The 25,901-nt window shown below is 28.7% G+C and overlaps 1 protein-coding gene across 3 annotated transcripts; it reads right to left on the bottom strand.

Annotated features, from left to right (window-relative positions):
- Nucleotides 1-1,026: 1,026 nt before the first annotated feature.
- Nucleotides 1,027-12,910, bottom strand: LOC129918364 (acetylcholine receptor subunit beta-like 2). 3 transcript variants are annotated; one of them, XM_055998845.1, is made up of 12 exons: nucleotides 12,756-12,910; nucleotides 12,310-12,500; nucleotides 11,209-11,399; nucleotides 10,587-10,715; nucleotides 10,325-10,510; nucleotides 9,316-9,448; nucleotides 9,111-9,238; nucleotides 8,847-9,022; nucleotides 8,642-8,794; nucleotides 1,875-1,963; nucleotides 1,606-1,712; nucleotides 1,027-1,452 (listed from the first exon to the last, which is right to left on the bottom strand). In XM_055998845.1, the coding sequence occupies exons 2-12, from the start codon at nucleotides 12,320-12,322 to the stop codon at nucleotides 1,237-1,239; spliced, it is 1,521 nt and encodes a 506-aa protein (XP_055854820.1). In that variant the 5' UTR covers nucleotides 12,323-12,500; nucleotides 12,756-12,910; the 3' UTR covers nucleotides 1,027-1,236. The 3 variants fall into 3 exon arrangements, with proteins under 3 accessions (XP_055854820.1, XP_055854821.1, XP_055854819.1); XM_055998846.1 differs by lacking the exons at nucleotides 12,310-12,500; nucleotides 12,756-12,910 and adding an exon at nucleotides 12,245-12,262; XM_055998844.1 differs by lacking the exons at nucleotides 12,310-12,500; nucleotides 12,756-12,910 and adding an exon at nucleotides 11,654-11,815.
- Between the last annotated feature and the right edge of the window lie 12,991 nt (nucleotides 12,911-25,901).

The following is a 25,901-nucleotide window of genomic DNA, read 5'->3' on the forward strand; positions in this document are numbered from 1 at the left end:
GTATGAGCAGGTAGGTATATGTAGTGCCATGCTTTAATTGAATAAAAACTATGTAAAAATAATGTGACTTAAGACTTTTGCAGAATCAAATGCTTCCTAATATTTATTAAACGGAGTTTAATGCAATATTCTATATTAAATAAGTTGTGCAGCTCCTCAATTTTATTTTATAATTTACGTTGACGATATATTTCCGGTTGCCTGCTGTATCATTCGTTAACTCAATTTGAGAATTTCCAGAAATTCCATTGGAATCGTTTACTAAAGAGTGTTGCACAATTTGATTAGGGACCATCCGGTAGAACTTGAAGGATGAAAATATTTAAAAGATAGGAAAAATCAAGCTTTTTCTTTATTTTTCTTGTTCGGTTAATTCACTCCTTCATACAGGTTTGTGAAGAGAAACATCCGAAACAAGGTTTTCGAAATAAATACTATACTCAAGCAAACCGATACGGAAATGAGAACCGGCAGTTGCTGAAATGTAGCTGAAAAATACATAAATTTACACTTTTATGACGGGTATTTTTTAAAGTAGAAACATAAAAGTGATTTGCCCTCAAACGGGGTAGCTTCTGATTGGGTATATAATTTATAATATTTAAAAGATTTGTTAACAATACGCGTCAATAATAAAGATATAAAACGACCAATATTTGTAAGCCATTTGTAGTAAATACGGGTCAATAAAGACGTAAAACAAGTAATATTTGTAAACCATTATAAACAGTACGATTTTGATGATTTTTTTTTTTATTTTTTTTATTTTTTAACATTTATTAAAATCAGAAACCTTTTAGAGTGTACAGAGAAAAATGTTTTGTCCTTTGTTTTTACATGTATATTTTTTGTCTTGACTCGCCTTGCTGTTAAATCCTAGCCAACGTTTACTATTTATTAAAAAGTTATTTTTAAATCACTTGCTCACTTTGGCCTGTGAAATTTCGTTTGTGGATCTTAATCCATTGATTATGTATTAATCCATCGATATTGCAAGTAAAATTCAAAGATAATAAACAGTGCACATAATATTTTGAAGATATTTAATTTTTAAAATGGATATTTTACATTTTTTTAGTATGGTGAGGTTTAGGTTTTTATCTTATTTTTTTGGCAAATTGATTTAGACTCATCCTTCGGGTTAATTTTATGATTTCGTGATAATATTAGGTTAGTGTATTTAAGTTAATTACGAACTATAAGAAAGTATATTTCATGATTCGATATGCCTCCCAATTAGTTTACAATTTGGCGCACGATGTCTGGGGGTAACATAAAGTTATTTTTACGAAGTGGTATTTCACTCAACATTTGATCAACTGGCAATCTAGTATCATATAGAGATGGAGATTGACATATAATCGCTAATGTGCCAAAAATACACGACAAAGTGAAAAGCCACAAGAAAAACCGATCTAGAACCATCGACACAAACTTCCAATCTTCAACAACCTAGAAATAAAAAAAAATCAATTATATTTTGTGTAAAAAAACGAATTACAAAAATCAACCTAACGCAAAATGTAATAAGAAATTAAAAAAATATACTGTTTTGTTAGGAACATTGTAATAAACCGATTTTAAAAACTTATTTGATTTTTTTACTTCGTTATCTTTATCAGCATCTTTAATGTGTTGTGCTATAAATCTAACAGCACGCAAGGCCTGAAGAACTTCTGGTGTTAAATTTCTTGGAATAACGTTATCAGAATCTGGAACAGAAAAATTCAAAGAAAAGATTGGTACATCTTTACATAAATTTTAACTATGAAAATCTTCGTGTCTTCATTCAATAGGAACAACAATTTCATTTATACATATATAATAAAAACGTATTTTTTTTTTAATATGTATGTGTACATATATAAAATTACCTATTGAGTGAGGCAGTCCTGAGCCCATTGTGTCATAATTAACATCTTGGCTGTCTTTAAATTCGCTTGGAAAATCGCTAATGCTGTCCCTTTGAAATTAATTTTTAAAAAATATAATAGCCACTTTTAATTCATTGAAACTACTTAAAAAAAAAATAATATAAGTAGGTACGTAAATCCAACAATGAAATCAAAATACATGTAGGGACTAGGGCTCCCTACAAGGCTTTTCTTTTGTTTTTAAATAAAAACACTGGCTCTACTTTTAAATAATTTATAATTTATTGACTTAAATACTAGGTTTTAACAAATAATTGTGGGTAAGTGACTTAAGTTGCTTGCGGCTTTTTTAAAAGGAGTCTGCGACGACTTGCCTGAATGCGAGTATACGATAAACTAAACTGATTTACTTTTCTAAAAATGAATGTGTAAAGGAATAATGAGAAATGAGTGGAAAGGGGCGCGTATTCTGTTTTGTTCGTTCGTTCGTTTGTCTGGTTTTATGTCTTGTCTGTCTTCGTTCGTTTTATCGTCGTACCGGGTGTTCCCGCAGAAAAGGCTGCTCCTACATCCGGCGATCCTGACAGTTCATTCGCCCCTGAATGGATTCCACTTTTTCATGTACTCCGCCACAGTTGTCGTTTTGGCGGGCCCTTCGTGATCTCCCACCTTTACCACATCGTACCGGCCATGCTTCAGTTGTTTGACGACTTTATATGGCCCCAAATACTTCCGCCTCAACTTCATCCCCGTACCATACTGAGTGCGCTTAATGGCCACCAACTCATTAATACTATATCGTTTTTCAGGTACCCTTTTTTTATTGAAGCCTCTCCGATTTTCTTCCTGAATGGCCTTGATATTCTCACTGACCTCGGCGCGCATCTCTTCTCGCCCTTTGTTTAGCTCTTGGATAACCTCTTCATCCATCAATTCTCGCAGTTGGACTGTAGTATCCACCCTCATGTCAAGTCCAGTCAAAATCCTAAATGGACTATGTTTAGTGCTTCTAGGAGGAGTATTATTTAAAATTTGCTGAACTCCGTCCACATGCTTGTACCAATGAGCAGGGTTGTCGACGCAAGCTTTGGCTAACATTGGGACGACAATTTTGTGGATTCTCTCCACCTGCCCATTTCCCCTCGGCACTCCAGTTGCTATCAACAAGTGCTGTATACCCTGGCTGGTACAATACTCTTGGAAAGCATTTGACGTGAATGCCGTGCCCCTATCCGAGACAATTCTTTGTGGGTTGCCGAAGATTATTGACTGCTTTTGCAACCTCTCTATCACCTCGGCAGCACCTGTACTCTTCACTGGATAGAGCCAAGTGAATTTCGAGAAGGCATCAACTACCACTAACAGATGGTTGTATCGTTTGTGGGTCATTTCCATTGGACCAACGTGATCCACATGGAATGTCACCAATGGACGATCTTCTTTGTCGATAGGCGTAAGCAGACCTTCCCTCCTACCCATCTTTGCCTCGATAACGATACATTTCACACAGCTTTTCACCACCTCATTGACTTTCTTCGTCAGATCCGGAATGTAGAAGTCTCTCTCTACCAACTCAGATGTTTTCTTCGCTGCAAAGTGCCCTTGCTGATGTGCTACACTAATTATCTCGTGCTCCATGGAAGATGGCACGACAATCTGCTCCTTTACCTGGTCCTTATACACCACGCCTGATTTTATGAAGAAGTCTTCGTAAGGACCGGTTTCCAGAATCTTCATCATAGCTCGAATCCACGAATCTGATGATTGCGCTTCCCTGATACGATGGTTTAACGACTCATCGATCAATAAGCAGTACACCCTACTTAGAGCGTCAACGTGTTTCATCCTTGTTCCTGGGCGATGCTCTATATCAAACTTGAACTGTTGCAACATCATTGCCCAATGTTGAACTCTTGGTGGGACATCGCTTTTCCGTATCGTCATGGCAAACGCGTTGCAATCGGTCACAAGTTTAAAACGAATTCCCAAAATATAGATTCGCCATTTTTTACAAGCCTCAACTACGGCCAACGCCTCAAGCTCGTATGAACTATATTTCTCTTCTAACGGAGTTGTCTTCCTGCTCATATACTGAATCGGATGAAGCTCTTGATCTTCAGCATTCCTCTGCAGCAACATACCTCCATACCCATACCTGGACGCATCTGTATGAACCTCGGTTTTCGCCATAGGGTTAAACAGTTGTAATACTGGCGCGTTTATTAACGCGTTCTTGAGCTCTTCAAATGCCACCAGCTGTTCGACATCCATCACGAACTTGGCATTATTCCTTAATAAATCCGAGAGCGGTTTAGCAGTCAGTGCGAATCCCTTGACGAATCTCCTAAAGTACGAAGTCAAACCGATGAATCGTTGAAGCGCTTTCTGGTTGACAGGAACTGGAAATTCTCGGATCGCTCTCGTCTTTTCTAAAGATGGCCGTATAGTGTTGTTCTCCACTATATACCCCAAGAAGTTAATCTTTCTCCGCAAAAATTGGCCCTTCTTCCACTGGATGTGCATACCGTTCATTGCTGTTAACCGCAATACCTTCTCCAGCTTCTCCAGCCCTTCACGCTCATCTACAGAGGGAATGATGATATCATCCATATAGATCACGACAGTACGATCTTCAATCAATGGTCTCAATACTGACGAGATGTATCTACAAAACACTGCAGGTGAATTCGATATACCGAAAGGAACATACAAGAACTCAAATTGACCATGGTGGGTGACAAAAGAGGTGTATTTCCGAGAATTCCGCTCGACCGGCACATGCAAAAACCCATTACTCAAATCAAGAGTAGTGAATACCCTTGACCCCTGTAGTCTGTCAATCACATCGTCAATTAGTGCCATCGGAAAGTTGTCACGAATCACCTTCTCGTTCAACTTGCGGTAATCACAGCAGAGTCGTTTGGTTCCGTCCTTCTTCTGGACTAACACGATCGGTGACGCATATTCTGACGCACTCGGCTGCACAATGCCATCACGGATCCAATCCGCTACCTGTCTTTCCACTATCTGTTGATCGCTATACGCCAACCGCCTTGGCCTCTGATAAACTGGAATATCGTCCGTTAATATCAAACGCATCGCTACCTGCGACTCAACAGTTTTCCTTGGAACATAACCCTTAATCATAGCAATTAGCTTTTCTTTGTCAGTATTCTGGAGATGACTGAGATCCATTTCATCACTATGGGCAAATTCTCCTTCTTCGGCTGACAGGCAGATTGCTCCCAATTCCATCAACAATTCACTAACTGCTGATAAATCATTCTTAGCCTCTTCCGCTACGGCACGCTCGCAAACCTTCCGCTCTTGTGTATCCGACCCTTGGCTAATCTCGCCCTCGATCCTACACCCACGGCCTTCATTGCCTACTGCGCCTTCAGCCCTGCTTCTGCACCCTGCCCTGCCAACCCTCGCAACCACATTCCCCGGCAATCTTTTTCCAGAAACAGCATCTGGAATTGGATTCGATTCGTTGCCACTCGGTCTATCCCTGACATCTTTCGTTGTAAAAACTGCGCCCTCATCCGTGATCTTAACATCAACCTCCTTCAGGATCTCGTTCCCAATTACCGCTGAATATGGAATATCCCCCTCCCTGACCACATGAAAATTTAAAGCTAATTCTAACTCATCCACAGTTACCTTTGCCTCAAAACAACCTAATGTAACTATCTTTTTCTGCCCAATGCCCGACAGACTTCTCTTGGCTGTGCTCAGCTCAACACCGTTAAGTAAAATAAGACTATCATACCGCAGCAGGTTTAGATCGCTACCCGTGTCGAATAAGGCTGACAAGTTCTGGCCATTCAAAATAAAATCTTTGAAAATTCGATTACAATTAACTGCCAACGAGATTTGGGACTCTGGTATTTCCTCCGTGTCACATGTTGTCGCAGTGTGAACATTGGCTTCCCTTTTATTCCCTTTCTGCCCCTCTTGTCCCCTATTCCTACATTCTACTGACCTATGCCCTGGCTGCCCACAGCTGAAGCACCTGATTTCACGCCTCGCTGTACACTCTCTCGCAAAGTGTGCCGCTTCACCACACCTGAAGCATCTCTTCTCTCCTTTCTCGTTCTTGATGGCCGCACCACTCGTTGATGCTACTGGTGTTCTTGAATTTAACGACTGTTGACTAGGACCCCTCATCTTTTCATAAATGACTATTTGTGTTTTCAGCTGCGCGATTGTAGAAGCTTGGTATAAGCAAAGTTTATTTTGCCTGGTGTCGGGAATACCTTCGATGAAGTATTCGATGGTACTTTCTTCATCCAGATCGATACTTTTCCCTAACTCAATCAGACTGTAGAGATATTCCCTAAAGGACTCGGAAGCTCTCTTCCTACGGTTTCGCAGCAACCGATGTACCTCCGCTGCCGAAACCTTGGTACCAAACTCGTCGATAAGAGCCTTACGCAATGACACCCAGCTATTTATATTTCGTTCACTGCGAACAAAGAGCTTAGCGGCACCTTTGAGCAGCTGTTTACCAAAAATAAACTTTTGGATGTCACTCCATCCAACCGTCAGCGCATTTTCTTCGAAATCTGCCACCCAGTTTGTGACGTTTTGGTGGCTGGTTCCATCAAAAGTCGTAAGGGAGTCTTCGATGTCGCGAAGCGTAAATGTTCCCCTGAATCTATTTTCGCGAATTGATGCAGTTTCGAAGCTGGCATTTCCATCTTCATTATCGTCAACAACCAAACCAAAATGTACGAGCAGCCTATTCTGCAAGACACTTTTAAGACCCCCCGTCTCTAACCCTAATTCGGTTAATTTTGTCCTCAGTCCTTCAACTGTCAGTCCTAAAATAGCTTCCCTTTCCATCCTTTTCAATTCAACAATTACTCCAAAAAATTTTACTTTAAAATAAAAATCTTTATTATCAAAAATAATTTTCACCCGACGGACTATATTCTGGAAGTTTCTCTATTTTTTAAATTTCCTCAACAGACTTTAAATTAAACTCAAAAATTGAACGAGAAAAGAAATGCGCAAACAACTTATTCACTCACCCCTTTTTTCTCTTTATTTTCTTCTTCTTATTTTCGTTGTCTCCTTGTCTCAGTACAAGCTCCTCCTTCTTGAGTGATTTTGTTTTGTGTTGTAGTGGTGGTTTCTTTTCATCAACTTCTTTTCGATGAAGCCGTTATTTATTGTGGTTTTTCGTCTCTTTATTTTTCTCTCGCGCAATAATTCTCAACTTTGTTCTTGTTCTGTTTTTTTTTTCTGCGCACAGTTTTTGCAAAATTCAAATTCTTAACGGCCGAATGGCTCTTTTTTTCTCAAACTTGTGTTTGTGTATGTAACTCGATTGGCGTCAGAGTTGCATCACAATTTAACACTGTTTTTTTTTTTTTTTTTTTTGTTGTTTCTTTTTTGTTTTTTACACACAATCTTTGCTGTTTTCAAATTCGGCCGTTGCAATGGCTCTTTTTTTCTCAAACATGTGTTTGTGTATGCAACACGATTAGCGTCGGTTTTGCATCACAATTTAACACTGTTGTTGTTTTTTTTCTTTTATACACAGGCAACAATTATTTTTCCAACAGACCGGCGCACTTGGTGATATTTTGGATGTTTTCACACGCGCACTAATATGGTTGGAATAATTATCTTTAAAATAATTTCTTGGAAACGATTATCCTCGCGATTATCGTCGCGCACTAGGAATCTTTCCTTTTTTTTCTTTGGGCAATGGTTATTACTCGCGCACAATTCTATTTTTTTTTTGGGGAATTATATCTATCCCGGTTGAGTCCTCAATTTGTAGGGACTAGGGCTCCCTACAAGGCTTTTCTTTTGTTTTTAAATAAAAACACTGGCTCTACTTTTAAATAATTTATAATTTATTGACTTAAATACTAGGTTTTAACAAATAATTGTGGGTAAGTGACTTAAGTTGCTTGCGGCTTTTTTAAAAGGAGTCTGCGACGACTTGCCTGAATGCGAGTATACGATAAACTAAACTGATTTACTTTTCTAAAAATGAATGTGTAAAGGAATAATGAGAAATGAGTGGAAAGGGGCGCGTATTCTGTTTTGTTCGTTCGTTTGTCTGGTTTTATGTCTTGTCTGTCTTCGTTCGTTTTATCGTCGTACCGGGTGTTCCCGCAGAAAAGGCTGCTCCTACATACATTGTACAAAATTTTATTTTACATTAGTAACAAGTTTGGCTAGGCAATTTATTTATTGTTGTAAAATGTTTATGTCCTGATTTTTCAATCGTCAGTTAGACTATCCGAGGAATAAATATCAATATAAAAAAAAAACTTTAATTCCTAGGAATAAGCCCTAACTGGGGTTTATCTGGCTATTGAAAAATTGACTCTAAGGGCCGGTTTGTTCACACTCGATTATCTTTTAATCAAGGATTATTCCATAGAAAAATCCTTGATTAAAACATAATCGAGTGTGAACACACCGGCCCTAAACCATATTGGACTATTATTAGTAAAAGCAACACATTTTCGGCTTTAATCAGCAATTATTGCTAGATTATTTTTATTCTGCAATTGCTGCTAGATAAATTCTTTTTTTGACTAACATTTTCAACCGTCAAACGGTTGATATTATAATGTATGTATATCAATTTGAAATACCTACTTCGTTAGTTTAGGTTATATTAATGGATGTCAATTGAGTCCTGACTCACTTAGACTTCAAGGGTCCATTGTGTTATCACAAGGACTAACGAGTTCATCATCTATACATCATAGCTAAATGTAAAAAAATTATATACATGCCTCACATCTATTTCATTAGTATAACCATTACTCGGGGTTGAATCATCATAATCTGGCAAAGTATATTGAGTTCGACGCATCATCATTAGCTTGGGCATAATTTTCAGAAACAATTTTTTAACCGCTGGTGACATATTATGAGTGGAGGGAGATCTAAAATAAGAATAATTCAACAAGGAACATCAAAACTTTACAATGTTCATACCGAAAATGAATATTAAGAACACAGACTGTAGTCCAAACAGACAGAGAAACTAGCATCATAGTGAAGAGAAGATATTTTCCGAGTAAAGGAACAGCTAGCGAAGTGGGAGGAATAATTTCCGCCAAGAGCAGGAAAAACACGGTCAAAGACACAAGGATGGAAATGCACAAAGTAACCTGCAAAATAATCATTAAAAAAAAAACTATAAAAACATAATTCGAGTGGTACCTAGTAAGTACCTGGTATTACTTATTTAGTACAAACCTTTTCTCCTGAATCACTTGGAAGGTAGAAAACTAAAACTGTCAAAAAAGTCAACGCCACACAAGGAATTATCAAGTTAACGGTATAAAATAAGGTTTTGCGACGCATAGTAAGTTTAAATGTTATATCTGGAATTGTTTAACAGTTATGAAACATGTTATTTTTTATTTATTTTCCAATTCTGTATATATAAAAATGTTTGTACCTGAAAATGGTTCCAAAGTGTCTGGGTAATACTCTTCATTTTTTGTTGCAGGAACTTCAAGTATATCCCACTCAACAGACAAATAAAATTCGCTTAAATCAATTCCAATTTGTACTAAGTTGCTCCCAGGAACCTTAAGTGTTATTTAGAATTTTTTAAAAATGCTTTTTTAAAGCCGGTTCAGTTACAAAACGTAAAATAAAAATTTCTAAGATCCACAATTTCTTTGTCATACGATTTTTGAGTTTAATTTAAACTTTTTTGGGGTGAATATTTTATCGTTTTTACTTTAAAAATACAATTAATTTCAACTGAAAATTCATTTTTTTAATGCTTTGGTATCGGATTGGTTTTCGGTTACATTTCTGAACTGAGAAACCCTCAAAACCTTGATAATGAATTTCGTTAATAAAAAAGATAAACATTCAAAAATTAAGAGCTTATTTCAAAATATTTGATTTTCTATCAAGCTACTGGGTACTTTCCTATTTTTCTCATGTGTTTAGAGAAAAAAGACTCGCAAAGTGAGCGAAACGCCAATGCTCTAAAACTGGTTTTTTTCTAAGAAAATCTAAGAATTCTTTCTTTTCTAAGATCTTAGTATTTTGAAACTGTTCCTAACTCTTATTACCTGTTCATTTTATGTTTATCATTATTAAAAAAGTAGTTTTTGTATTAGAAATCCTTATCTTTCAGTTTCTAAGGAACGATATCTAATATAGTATCGCGCGACTTTTCTTGGACGTTTTTCATTTTCATTATTTCATTGTTGAAAAAAAAAATTGAGAAAAAGCAGTGCAAGCAAATTGCTAGCGCTAGGTCTCTTTCCCTTCCAAGACACGTGAATCCTCCTTTAGGATTAAACATACATAGTGTGTAGAATAAAGTTAAATGTTGAAACGTATTAATAAGTTCATGGTTTTTCGTAATATTTGTAAGTTTAACTTAATGGTTAATTACTTCAATCTTAATGTCATTCAGTTTGAAAATAACTTTTTATTCTATTTACCTGATCAAGATGTTTCAAATCCACTTGTGCACCATTATATGTCCACGAGCCAAATTTCATAAAACATATTTGCTCATCATATGGAAAGTATTCAACATTCATCTCACACGATGATTTATAAATGGCTGGTGGCTCCCAAAAAACTTCACCAGTGTATTTGAGTGTGGCTTTTGTCATTAAAGTCACCTTCGGTAATGAGAATTATTTTCGCTTTATGAACATATTAAAAGTAGGTATACTTAAATAATACTGATCACTATACCTCATAGTTTCCATCCCAATTGTTGTACAAAACTATATCAGGAACCCAAATATGCTCAGAGGGGACATACAACATTTCAACGCCCCCATATTCTTCAGGATCCCATCGTAGTTTGTAGTCAAACCATTTCTATTTGGAAAAATTACCAAATTTCAAAATGTTCATGTTATTAAATTTAAAAACACACAAACATACATTATCAATTTTGGATTCTTTACTCAAAAATAATATAATTTTTTTCAGACTAATTATTATTATGACTGAATTTGAGCAAAGTCCAAAAATAATAATTCTAACGATATAAACGAAATCATTAAAACTTACTTAAGTATTTATATGCCTACACACAAACGAAAAAAAAAACTAATTTTAATAAATTGATAAGTAGGTACACGACTTTATGGTCGCTAGAACGATTTGGCTATTTTATTTATTTCCCAAAACCCTGTCCTAGGTTTGACGGAATGAAAATAGGAAAAGTTGCCGAAAAATAGGAAAAATGTAGGAACAGAACAATGTTTGAATATGGAACTAGCTAAAATAAAACATCTACAAAAAACCAAACATGTACCTACTTATCTTATTTTAAGTTACTTATTTAAAGAAAAAAAAATACACACACCTGTTTCACCCATAAATTTGTCGTCATGACTTGATTTTTTAAGTTAACTTCGATAAGTTGGGATAGCTTCAGTCCAAGCCAAACCGTGAGTGTTTCCGTGTTATTGACAACCGGTCTTATTAGTCGATTGTAGTTACTAAGAAGGTCATCATATAAGCGTTTGGAAAAAGGATTTGCTTCAAAAGAAACAACTGAAAGGAGAAATTTAGGTCGGTCTACATTTGCTTGGTTACTGTTTAATAAAATTAAAACTGATTTTTTTATTGCAAAATAAATAAACAAAATAAAAAAAAAATGAGACGCTCTCTTGTTTAAAAATTATATTGAGGCAAATAAAGAGAATTTTTTTCCGACATGCGCAATGTTATATGTTTTTTTGCACAGGAGATTTCATTTAGATGATTAAATGTTCGAAATTTAAGATAAATAAAATGCATCATTTTACCTGAACCGTTCCCCACAGAAAACAAAACAAATAGGAATATTATCTGTAGTTTAAACATTATAAGCTATTTTATTTTAAATATCTATTCATATTTTTTCTTAAAAAAGTGCTTCTAAACGATGTTGATATCGTCCACCCTAAATAATTATTAATACTGAATGCAGTTGAAAATAAAAGGCCAGGGATACCATTTTATTGTATAGTTTTGTGCTCTTGAAAACATACCTATACATACAGCGATATTTGGAAAACTTTCTTAGAGAATTAGAAAGCTTTTGGTATTTGTTTTCTTAATATTATATATAAGTTGGTACGCGATACAAAAAAGTATCTTGAGTCATTTTTAAACATTGTAATCGATAAAATAGATTTAATACTTTCGGAGATAGGTATGAACTGGTAAATTTTTTGACGCATTCTTCACTGTTCTGCAATATCTTCTGAGTCAACGCTTATATTTAAATATGAAGTACCAACCGTTAAATCTTAAGATAAAACTAAAAATGTGCAAATCGGGTGAAATTTTTGAATTTATCTAGAATTTCTTAATACCAAAATAATAAAATTTAAAATGTTAAAATGCATATTTACGGCCGCATTGGTTTTAATGCTGATGAAAGGACTTGCGAAAGAAGCGCTTCGCAAGTCACACACACCTGTTTCACCCATAAATTTGTCGTCATGACTTGATTTTTTAAGTTAACTTCGATAAGTTGGGATAGCTTCAGTCCAAGCCAAACCGTGAGTGTTTCCGTGTTATTGACAACCGGTCTTATTAGTCGATTGTAGTTACTAAGAAGGTCATCATATAAGCGTTTGGAAAAAGGATTTGCTTCAAAAGAAACAACTGAAAGGAGAAATTTAGGTCGGTCTACATTTGCTTGGTTACTGTTTAATAAAATTAAAACTGATTTTTTTATTGCAAAATAAATAAACAAAATAAAAAAAAAAATGAGACGCTCTCTTGTTTAAAAATTATATTGAGGCAAATAAAGAGAATTTTTTTCCGACATGCGCAATGTTATATGTTTTTTTGCACAGGAGATTTCATTTAGATGATTAAATGTTCGAAATTTAAGATAAATAAAATGCATCATTTTACCTGAACCGTTCCCCACAGAAAACAAAACAAATAGGAATATTATCTGTAGTTTAAACATTATAAGCTATTTTATTTTAAATATCTATTCATATTTTTTCTTAAAAAAGTGCTTCTAAACGATGTTGATATCGTCCCCCCTAAATAATTATTAATACTGAATGAAGTTGAAGATAAAAGGCCAGGGATACCATTTTATTGTATAGTTTTGTGCTCTTGAAAACATACCTATACATACAGCGATATTTGGAAAACTTTCTTAGAGAATTAGAAAGCTTTTAGTCTTTGTTTTCTTAATATTATATATAAGTTGGTACGCGATACAAAAAAGTATCTTGAGTCATTTTTAAACATTGTAATCGATAAAATAGATTTAATACTTTCGGAGATAGGTATGAACTGGTAAATTTTTTGAAGCATTCTTCACTGTTCTGCAATATCTTCTGAGTCAACGCTTATATTTAAATATGAAGTACCAACCGTTAAATCTTAAGATAAAACTAAAAATGTGCAAATCGGGTGAAATTTTTGAATTTATCTAGAATTTCTTAATACCAAAATAATAAAATTTAAAATGTTAAAATGCATATTTACGGCCGCATTGGTTTTAATGCTGATGAAAGGACTTGCGAAAGAAGCGCTTCGAGGACAAATGTAGTATGTAACATTTTCAAACATTTTAATAATAAGCGTTTTAAAGGTTTTCAGCATGGTGTGAAGACCATGCTGAACTTTTTTGGTGGAAAACGGTTAAATTACAAAAAATACTATTTAGGTACAAATTTACATTCTCCAGGCGCTTCAAATATTTATTTCTTACTTTCCATTTAAAACTTTACAAGATATACCACACAAATTCAACAGCTTTTTAATTGTTGTGCGAAAACTTACTCAAATCAAAATTCAAAACAGATTGATCCACAAAAAAGATCTTGTCTTGGTCTTGTTAACTTTTTTCTATTAATCTACCCATTTGAAAGATATTCGAGGTCAAAGTTAAAAAAAAAAATTATAAAAACATTTTTTACTCTTCAAAATTTTGTGATTTACTGAAAATTTATTAATATCAAGTTAAAAAGATGTATTCTTACAGCGGCTTTAACGTTCTACAAAGAAGTCCTTGGCATCAAATTGATTGCTTTAACCGTTTAGAAGATATTACGAATATCCAAACCAATGCCCACTGATTTCAATAGTTTTCTTATGCAATTTCATTACAAGAATACATCTTGCTAATTTAAAAATAATGAATTTTCAGTGAATTTGAAAAACTTTTAAAAGTACAAAAATTTTTATAATTTTTTTTTAAGTTTGACCTCGAATATCTTTAGAATGGTTATATTAATGAAAAAAGTTAACACCTTTTTTGTGGAGCAATCTTTTTCCTACAAGAATATATCTTGGACTTTTGATTATTATAATTTTTCAATTTGTTACAAAATTAAGAACAAAAAACGAATTTTTTGAAGATAATCTCGATTTTTGGACCTCAAATATCTATTAAACTTTTAGATAAACAAGAATATGTAAAGAAATTTGCTAAAAGTCAATTAATAAAAAAATAATTTTTTTTAGTAGAAGCTTGATGTAAAAATGGAAAATTGCGGAGCAGAGGACCTTCCCATTAATTTAAAGAGCTCATATTTGGAGTGTATATTCTAGAGGTGTCTAGCAATCGATTTTTCGGAGTACAAAATAAAAAAAAAAAAAGAATTTCGATTTTTTTGACCCATTCATTACGCACGTTCTGAAAATTCCACTATTTACTATTTTTGAAGTTTATTTTTTTATGTAAAATGCTAGTTTATCGCAGAGTCGTTAAATCTTTTTTGAATGTAATCTATAATGATTTCAATTAAAAGATTGCATTCAACTTCTTTTACATGTCGCTAGCTGAATGAAATTTATACACCAAAATTTTCTTAATTTTTTTGCTAGTGCAAAATTGAAAAAAGTTTTCATACAACGAAATTTTTTTTTATTAAAAAAATATGAATTTTTATTTTCAAAAATCGATTCCTTCAAAACTGCTTAATGGATTTACTTGAAATTTAGTTTTTTATTGTAAATTAGTAGTATCTTTGAAACAAATAAGCTTAAATAGTCATTGCACTTAAATTAAAGAAAAACACATTTTTGGGTTTTTTCGCCAAAATTTAAGTTTCATTTTCAAAATTAAATTGTTTAAAATCTGCTCGATGAAATTTCTTTAAATTTTGATATGATGTTGATATGAAAATTATCTACAAAACAAAACCATTAAAGTAAATAATAGTGCAAAATTAAAAAAAGTTTTCACACAACGAAATTTTTTTTTATTAAAAAAATATGAATTTTTATTTTAAAAAATCGATTCCTTCAAAACTGCTTAATGGATTTACTTGAAATTTAGTTTTTTATTGTAAATTAGTAGTATCTTTGAAACAAATAAGCTTAAATAGTCATTGCACTTAAATTAAAGAAAAACACATTTTTGGGTTTTTTCGCCAAAATTTAAGTTTCATTTTCAAAATTAAATTGTTTAAAATCTGCTCGATGAAATTTCTTTAAATTTTGATATGATGTTGATATGGAAATTATCTACAAAACAAAACCATTAAAGTAAATAATAGTGCAAAATTGAAAAAAGTTTTCATATAACGAAATTTTTTTTTATTAAAAAAATATGAATTTTTATTTTCAAAAATCGATTCCTTCAAAACTGCTTAATGGATTTACTTGAAATTTAGTTTTTTATTGTAAATTAGTAGTATCTTTGAAACAAATAAGCTTAAATAGTCATTGCACTTAAATTAAAGAAAAACACATTTTTGGGTTTTTTCACCAAAATTTAAGTTTCATTTTCAAAATTAAATTGTTTAAAATCTGCTCGATGAAATTTCTTTAAATTTTGATATGATGTTGATATGGAAATTATCTACAAAACAAAACCATTAAAGTAAATAATAGTGCAAAATTGAAAAAAGTTTTCATATAACGAAATTTTTTTTATTAAAAAAATATGAATTTTTATTTTCAAAAATCGATTCCTTCAAAACTGCTTAATGGATTTACTTGAAATTTAGTTTTTTATTGTAAATTAGTAGTATCTTTGAAACAAATAAGCTTAAATAGTCATTGCACTTAAATTAAAGAAAAACACATTTTTGGGTTTTTTCACCAAAATTTAAGTTTCATTTTCAAAATTAAATTGTTTAAAATCTGCTCGATGAAATTTCTTTAAATTTTGATATGATGTTGATATGGAAATTATCTACAAAACAAAACCATTAAAGTAAATAATAGTGCAAAATTGAAAAAAGTTTTCATACAACGAAATTTTTTTTTATTAAAAAAATATGAATTTTTATTTTCAAAAATCGATTCCTTCAAAACTGCTTAATGGATTTACTTGAAATTTAGTTTTTTATTGTAAATTAGTAGTATCTTTGAAACAAATAAGCTAAAATAGTCATTGCACTTAAATTAAAGAAAAACACATTTTTGGGTTTTTTCGCCAAAATTTAAGTTTCATTTTCAAAATTAAATTGTTTAAAATCTGCTCGATGAAATTTCTTTAAATTTTGATATGATGTTGATATGGAAATTATCTACAAAACAAAACCATTAAAGTAAATAATAGTGCAAAATTGAAAAAAGTTTTCATACAACGAAATTTTTTTTTATTAAAAAAATATGAATTTTTATTTTCAAAAATCGATTCCTTCAAAACTGCTTAATGGATTTACTTGAAATTTAGTTTTTTATTGTAAATTAGTAGTATCTTTGAAACAAATAAGCTTAAATAGTCATTGCACTTAAATTAAAGAAAAACACATTTTTGGGTTTTTTCACCAAAATTTAAGTTTCATTTTCAAAATCAAATTGTTTAAAATCTGCTCAATGAAATTTCTTTAAATTTTGATATGATGTTGATATGGAAATTATCTACAAAACAAAACCATTGAAGTAAATAATAGCGCAAAATTGAAAAAAGTTTTCATACAACGAAATTTTTTTTTATTAAAAAAATATGAATTTTTATTTTCAAAAATCGATTCCTTCAAAACTGCTTAATGGATTTACTTGAAATTTAGTTTTTTATTGTAAATTAGTAGTATCTTTGAAACAAATTAGCTTAAATAGTCATTGCACTTAAATTAAAGAAAAACACATTTTTGGGTTTTTTCACCAAAATTTAAGTTTCATTTTCAAAATCAAATTGTTTAAAATCTGCTCGATGAAATTTCTTTAAATTTTGATATGATGTTGATATGGGAATTATCTACAAAACAAAACCATTAAAGTAAATAATAGTGCAAAATTGAAAAAAGTTTTCGTACAACGAAATTTTTTTTTATTAAAAAAATATGAATTTTTATTTTCAAAAATCGATTCCTTCAAAACTGCTTAATGGATTTACTTGAAATTTAGTTTTTTTAGTGTAAATTAGTAGTATCTTTGAAACAAATAAGCTAAAATAGTCATTGCACTTAAATTAAAGAAAAACACATTTTTGCTCAAGTAGCACACTGGTGTATAAATTGGTGTAAATTCATTAACTTTGGTGTAAAATTGAGAAATTTGAATAAAATGGTGTATTTATCAAAAAAGATGGTATACAAATTATACCATCATCGTTTCTGTGCAAAATTTCAACATTTCTTTTAAGATTCCGTGCAAAAAATACGCCGATATTCAATTGTTTTTTTAATACACCATTATTGGTGCATAAAATTATTCGATTCTCAAATGAACCGAAACGGTATATTTTGTACACTCTCTTTGGTGTAGAAAGTACACCCTGTGGACATAAAACTCACCAGACTGCATAAGTGGGAGAAGTCATATTTTTCCATGGCCGCCATTTAAATAATGAAGACAGCGATTAATTATTTTACTATATCAGCCTAATTATCCCGCATTCTTACTTTTTTTTCGATTCGTTTATATTATAATAAGAGAACGCTTCAAAAAAAATGTAAAAACAACAATTTTTGAAAAACTGATTTTTAAAATCGAAACAAAAAAAATCATTAATTCATTGAAATTTTTGAGGCGCTCGATTTTTAGACGGGGTAGTATCTAAAATCAGTAGATGGAATTTGTTTCGTTCTTAAATTAGGCACTCAAATTCATATTTAATCTTTAGTTAATTGTATTGTGATAGAGAATAATTTATTTTCATTTATTTCATAAGAAATAGTGTACATTTTAATTCATCAAACTATTTAAGGTTAAAAAATAAACTTTGGTTCAAATTATAAATCATAATAATTTAAATGGTGTATTTTATCCATAGATTTATTGTGTATTTTTCAATTTCAAAGGAATAATTTTCACCAAAAACCAGTTCATTTTTTATACCACTAGCTCTATTTATATACCAAAATCGGTTTAATTTTTTAACCAGCGGAGTTTATTATATACGAGAAAATGGTATATTTTTTATATTCAAAATGCATATCACGAAAGTGCAAAAAATACTCCAAATATTTTGGTGTATTTTAGACTTTTGTGCTACTTGAGTGGGTTTTTTCACCAAAATTTAAGTTTCATTTTCAAAACTAAATTGTTTAAAATCTGCTCGATGAAATTTCTTTAAATTTTGATATGATGTTGATATGGAAATTATCTACAAAACAAAACCATTAAAGTAAATAATAGTGCAAAATTGAAAAAAGTTTTCATACAACGAAATTTTTTTTTATTAAAAAAATATGAATTTTTATTTTCAAAAATCAATTCCTTCAAAACTGCTTAATGGATTTACTTGAAATTTAGGTTTTTATTGTAAATTAGTAGTATCTTTGAAACAAATAAGCTAAAATAGTCATTGCACTTAAATTAAAGAAAAACACATTTTTGGGTTTTTTCACCAAAATTTAAGTTTCATTTTCAAAATTAAATTGTTTAAAATCTGCTCGATGAAATTTCTTTAAATTTTGAATTGATGTTGATATGGAAATTATCTACAAAACAAAACCATTAAAGTAAATAATAGTGCAAAATTGAAAAAAGTTTTCATACAACGAAATTTTTTTTTATTAAAAAAATATGAATTTTTATTTTCAAAAATCGATTCCTTCAAAACTGCTTAATGGATTTACTTGAAATTTAGGTTTTTATTGTAAATTAGTAGTATCTTTGAAACAAATAAGCTTAAATAGTCTTTGCACTTAAATTAAAGAAAAACACATTTTTGGGTTTTTTCACCAAAATTTAAGTTTCATTTTCAAAATCAAATTGTTTAAAATCTGCTCGATGAAATTTCTTTAAATTTTGATATGATGTTGATATGGAAATTATCTACAAAACAAAACCATTAAAGTAAATAATAGTGCAAAATTGAAAAAAGTTTTCATACAACGAAATTTTTTTTATTAAAAAAATATGAATTTTTATTTTCAAAAATCGATTCCTTCAAAACTGCTTAATGGATTTACTTGAAATTTAGTTTTTTATTGTAAATTAGTAGTATCTTTGAAACAAATAAGCTAAAATAGTCATTGCACTTAAATTAAAGAAAAACACATTTTTGGGTTTTTTCACCAAGATTTAAGTTTCATTTTCAAAATTAATTGTTTAAAATCTGCTCGATGAAATTTCTTTAAATTTTGATATGATGTTGATATGGAAATTATCTACAAAACAAAACCATTAAAGTAAATAATAGTGCAAAATTGAAAAAAGTTTTCATACAACGAAATTTTTTTTTATTAAAAAAATATGAATTTTTATTTTCAAAAATCGATTCCTTCAAAACTGCTTAATGGATTTACTTGAAATTTAGTTTTTTATTGTAAATTAGTAGTATCTTTGAAACAAATAAGCTTAAAAAGTCATTGCACTTAAATTAAAGAAAAACACATATTTGGGTTTTTTCACCAAAATTTAAGTTTCATTTTCAAAATCAAATTGTTTAAAATCTGCTCGATGAAATTTCTTTAAATTTTGATATAATGTTGATATGGAAATTATCTACAAAACAAAACCATTAAAGTAAATAATAGTGCAAAATTGAAAAAAGTTTTCATACAACGAAATTTTTTTTTATTAAAAAAATATGAATTTTTATTTTCAAAAATCGATTCCTTCAAAACTGCTTAATGGATTTACTTGAAATTTAGTTTTTTATTGTAAATTAGTAGTATCTTTGAAACAAATAAGCTTAAATAGTCATTGCACTTAAATTAAAGAAAAACACATTTTTGGGTTTTTTCACCAAGATTTAAGTTTCATTTTCAAAATTAAATTGTTTAAAATCTGCTCGATGAAATTTCTTTAAATTTTGATATGCTGTTGATATGGAAATTATCTACAAAACAAAACCATTAAAGTAAATAATAGTGCAAAATTGAAAAAAGTTTTCATACAACGAAATTTTTTTTTATTAAAAAAATATGAATTTTTATTTTCAAAAATCGATTCCTTCAAAACTGCTTAATGGATTTACTTGAAATTTAGTTTTTTATTGTAAATTAGTAGTATCTTTGAAACAAATAAGCTTAAATAGTCATTGCACTTAAATTAAAGAAAAACACATTTTTGGGTTTTTTCACCAAAATTTAAGTTTCATTTTCAAAATTAAATTGTTTAAAATCTGCTCGATGAAATTTCTTTAAATTTTGATATGATGTTGATATGGAAATTATCTACAAAACAAAACCATTAAAGTAAATAATAGCGCAAAATTGAAAAAAGTTTTCATACAACGAAATTTTTTTTTATTAAAAAAATATGAATTTTTATTTTCAAAAATCGATTCCTTCAAAACTGCTTAATGGATTTACTTGAAATTTAGTTTTTTATTGTAAATTAGTAGTATCTTTGAAACAAATAAGCTAAAATAGTCATTGCACTTAAATTAAAGAAAAACACATTTTTGGGTTTTTTTCACCAAAATTTAAGTTTCATTTTCAAAATTAAATTGTTTAAAATCTGCTCGATGAAATTTCTTTAAATTTTGATATGATGTTGATATGGAAATTATCTACAAAACAAAACCATTAAAGTAAATAATAGTGCAAAATTGAAAAAAGTTTTCATACAACGAAATTTTTTTTTATTAAAAAAATATGAATTTTTATTTTCAAAAATCGATTCCTTCAAAACTGCTTAATGGATTTACTTGAAATTTAGTTTTTTATTGTAAATTAGTAGTATCTTTGAAACAAATAAGCTTAAATAGTCTTTGCACTTAAATTAAAGAAAAACACATTTTTGGGTTTTTTCACCAAAATTTAAGTTTCATTTTCAAAATCAAATTGTTTAAAATCTGCTCAATGAAATTTCTTTAAATTTTGATATGATGTTGATATGGAAATTATATACAAAACAAAACCATTAAAGTAAATAATAGTGCAAAATTGAAAAAAGTTTTCATACAACGAAATTTTTTTTTATTAAAAAAATATGAATTTTTATTTTCAAAAATCGATTCCTTCAAAACTGCTTAATGGATTTACTTGAAATTTAGTTTTTTATTGTAAATTAGTAGTATCTTTGAAACAAATAAGCTTAAATAGTCATTGCACTTAAATTAAAGAAAAACACATTTTTGGGTTTTTTCACCAAAATTTAAGTTTCATTTTCAAAATCAAATTGTTTAAAATCTGCTCGATGAAATTTCTTTAAATTTTGATATGATGTTGATATGGAAATTATCTACAAAACAAAACTATTAAAGTAAATAATAGTGCAAAATTGAAAAAAGTTTTCATACAACGAAATTTTTTTTTATTAAAAAAATATGAATTTTTATTTTCAAAAATCGATTCCTTCAAAACTGCTTAATGGATTTACTTGAAATTTAGTTTTTTTATTGTAAATTAGTAGTATCTTTAAAACAAATAAGCTTAAATAGTCATTGCACTTAAATTAAAGAAAAACACATTTTTGGGTTTTTTCACCAAAATTTAAGTTTCATTTTCAAAATTAAATTGTTTAAAATCTGCTCGATGAAATTTCTTTAAATTTTGATATGATGTTGATATGGAAATTATCTACAAAACAAAACCATTAAAGTAAATAATAGTGCAAAATTGAAAAAAGTTTTCATACAACGAAATTTTTTTTTTATTAAAAAAATATGAATTTTTATTTTCAAAAATCGATTCCTTCAAAACTGCTTAATGGATTTACTTGAAATTTAGTTTTTTATTGTAAATTAGTAGTATCTTTGAAACAAATAAGCTTAAATAGTCATTGCACTTAAATTAAAGAAAAACACATTTTTGGGTTTTTTCACCAAAATTTAAGTTTCATTTTCAAAATCAAATTGTTTAAAATCAGCTCGATGAAATTTCTTTAAATTTTGATATGATGTTGATATGGAAATTATCTACAAAACAAAACCATTAAAGTAAATAATAGTGCAAAATTGAAAAAAGTTTTCATACAACGAAATTTTTTTTTATTAAAAAAATATGAATTTTTATTTTCAAAAATCGATTCCTTCAAAACTGCTTAATGGATTTACTTGAAATTTAGTTTTTTATTGTAAATTAGTAGTATCTTTGAAACAAATAAGCTTAAATAGTCATTGCACTTAAATTAAAGAAAAACACATTTTTGGGTTTTTTCACCAAAATTTAAGTTTCATTTTCAAAATCAAATTGTTTAAAATCTGCTCGATGAAATTTCTTTAAATTTTGATATGATGTTGATATGGAAATTATCTACAAAACAAAACCATTAAAGTAAATAATAGTGCAAAATTGAAAAAAGTTTTCATACAACGAAATTTTTTTTTATTAAAAAAATATGAATTTTTATTTTCAAAAATCGATTCCTTCAAAACTGCTTAATGGATTTACTTGAAATTTAGTTTTTTATTGTAAATTAGTAGTATCTTTGAAACAAATAAGCTTAAATAGTCATTGCACTTAAATTAAAGAAAAACACATTTTTGGGTTTTTTCACCAAGATTTAAGTTTCATTTTCAAAATTAAATTGTTTAAAATCTGCTCGATGAAATTTCTTTAAATTTTGATATGCTGTTGATATGGAAATTATCTACAAAACAAAACCATTAAAGTAAATAATAGTGCAAAATTGAAAAAAGTTTTCATACAACGAAATTTTTTTTTATTAAAAAAATATGAATTTTTATTTTCAAAAATCGATTCCTTCAAAACTGCTTAATGGATTTACTTGAAATTTAGTTTTTTATTGTAAATTAGTAGTATCTTTGAAACAAATAAGCTTAAATAGTCATTGCACTTAAATTAAAGAAAAACACATTTTTGGGTTTTTTCACCAAAATTTAAGTTTCATTTTCAAAATTAAATTGTTTAAAATCTGCTCGATGAAATTTCTTTAAATTTTGATATGATGTTGATATGGAAATTATCTACAAAACAAAACCATTAAAGTAAATAATAGTGCAAAATTGAAAAAAGTTTTCATACAACGAAATTTTTTTTTATTAAAAAAATATGAATTTTTATTTTCAAAAATCGATTCCTTCAAAACTGCTTAATGGATTTACTTGAAATTTAGTTTTTTATTGTAAATTAGTAGTATCTTTGAAACAAATAAGCTTAAATAGTCATTGCACTTAAATTAAAGAAAAACACATTTTTGGGTTTTTTCACCAAAATTTAAGTTTCATTTTCAAAATCAAATTGTTTAAAATCAGCTCGATGAAATTTCTTTAAATTTTGATATGATGTTGATATGGAAATTATCTACAAAACAAAACCATTAAAGTAAATAATAGTGCAAAATTAAAAAAAGTTTTCATACAACGAAATTTTTTTTTATTAAAAAAATATGAATTTTTATTTTCAAAAATCGATTCCTTCAAAACTGCTTAATGGATTTACTTGAAATTTAGTTTTTTATTGTAAATTAGTAGTATCTTTGAAACAAATAAGCTTAAATAGTCATTGCACTTAAATTAAAGAAAAACACATTTTTGGGTTTTTTCACCAAAATTTAAGTTTCATTTTCAAAATCAAATTGTTTAAAATCTGCTCGATGAAATTTCTTTAAATTTTGATATGATGTTGATATGGAAATTATCTACAAAACAAAACCATTAAAGTAAATAATAGTGCAAAATTGAAAAAAGTTTTCATACAACGAAATTTTTTTTTATTAAAAAAATATGAATTTTTATTTTCAAAAATCGATTCCTTCAAAACTGCTTAATGGATTTACTTGAAATTTAGTTTTTTATTGTAAATTAGTAGTATCTTTGAAACAAATAAGCTAAAATAGTCATTGCACTTAAATTAAAGAAAAACACATTTTTGGGTTTTTTCACCAAAATTTAAGTTTCATTTTCAAAATTAAATTGTTTAAAATCTGCTCGATGAAATTTCTTTAAATTTTGATATGATGTTGATATGGAAATTATCTACAAAACAAAACCATTAAAGTAAATAATAGTGCAAAATTGAAAAAAGTTTTCATACAACGAAATTTTTTTTTATTAAAAAAATATGAATTTTTATTTTCAAAAATCGATTCCTTCAAAACTGCTTAATGGATTTACTTGAAATTTAGTTTTTTATTGTAAATTAGTAGTATCTTTGAAACAAATAAGCTTAAATAGTCATTGCACTTAAATTAAAGAAAAACACATTTTTGGGTTTTTTCACCAAAATTTAAGTTTCATTTTCAAAATTAAATTGTTTAAAATCTGCTCGATGAAATTTCTTTAAATTTTGATATGATGTTGATATGGAAATTATCTACAAAACAAAACCATTAAAGTAAATAATAGTGCAAAATTGAAAAAAGTTTTCATACAACAAAATTTTTTTTTATTAAAAAAATATGAATTTTTATTTTCAAAAATCGATTCCTTCAAAACTGCTTAATGGATTTACTTGAAATTTAGTTTTTTATTGTAAATTAGTAGTATCTTTGAAACAAATAAGCTAAAATAGTCATTGCACTTAAATTAAAGAAAAACACATTTTTGGGTTTTTTCACCAAAATTTAAGTTTCATTTTCAAAATTAAATTGTTTAAAATCTGCTCGATGAAATTTCTTTAAATTTTGATATGATGTTGATATGGAAATTATCTACAAAACAAAACCATTAAAGTAAATAATAGTGCAAAATTGAAAAAAGTTTTCATACAACGAAATTTTGTTTTATTAAAAAAATATGAATTTTTATTTTCAAAAATCGATTCCTTCAAAACTGCTTAATGGATTTACTTGAAATTTAGTTTTTTATTGTAAATTAGTAGTATCTTTGAAACAAATAAGCTTAAAAAGTCATTGCACTTAAATTAAAGAAAAACACATATTTGGGTTTTTTCACCAAAATTTAAGTTTCATTTTCAAAATCAAATTGTTTAAAATCTGCTCGATGAAATTTCTTTAAATTTTGATATGATGTTGATATGGAAATTATCTACAAAACAAAACCATTAAAGTAAATAATAGTGCAAAATTGAAAAAAGTTTTCATACAACGAAATTTTTTTTTATTAAAAAAATATGAATTTTTATTTTCAAAAATCGATTCCTTCAAAACTGCTTAATGGATTTACTTGAAATTTAGTTTTTTATTGTAAATTAGTAGTATCTTTGAAACAAATAAGCTTAAATAGTCATTGCACTTAAATTAAAGAAAAACACATTTTTGGGTTTTTTCACCAAGATTGAAGTTTCATTTTCAAAATTAAATTGTTTAAAATCTGCTCGATGAAATTTCTTTAAATTTTGATATGATGTTGATATGGAAATTATCTACAAAACAAAACCATTAAAGTAAATAATAGTGCAAAATTGAAAAAAGTTTTCATACAACGAAATTTTTTTTTATTAAAAAAATATGAATTTTTATTTTCAAAAATCGATTCCTTCAAAACTGCTTAATGGATTTACTTGAAATTTAGTTTTTTATTGTAAATTAGTAGTATCTTTGAAACAAATAAGCTTAAATAGTCATTGCACTTAAATTAAAGAAAAACACATTTTTGGGTTTTTTCACCAAAATTTAAGTTTCATTTTCAAAATCAAATTGTTTAAAATCTGCTCGATGAAATTTCTTTAAATTTTGATATGATGTTGATATTGAAATTATCTACAAAACAAAACCATTAAAGTAAATAATAGCGCAAAATTGAAAAAAGTTTTCATACAACGAAATTTTTTTTTATTAAAAAAATATGAATTTTTATTTTCAAAAATCGATTCCTTCAAA

The sequence above is a fragment of the Episyrphus balteatus genome, chromosome 4 (assembly GCF_945859705.1).
Source record: "Episyrphus balteatus chromosome 4, idEpiBalt1.1, whole genome shotgun sequence".
In the NCBI taxonomy this organism is placed as follows: domain Eukaryota; kingdom Metazoa; phylum Arthropoda; class Insecta; order Diptera; family Syrphidae; genus Episyrphus; species Episyrphus balteatus.

Coding starts and splice junctions, on each gene's coding strand:
- LOC129918364 (XM_055998844.1), bottom strand. CDS start 11,711: ATGTTTAAACTACAGATAATATTCCTATTTGTTTTGTTTTCTGTGGGG. Junction 10,716..11,208: donor CAAATTTATGGGTGAAACAG/GTGTGTGTATTT, acceptor TTTTCCAAATAG/AAATGGTTTGACTACAAACT. Junction 1,713..1,874: donor AGGACTGCCTCACTCAATAG/GTAATTTTATAT, acceptor TTTCTGTTCCAG/ATTCTGATAACGTTATTCCA.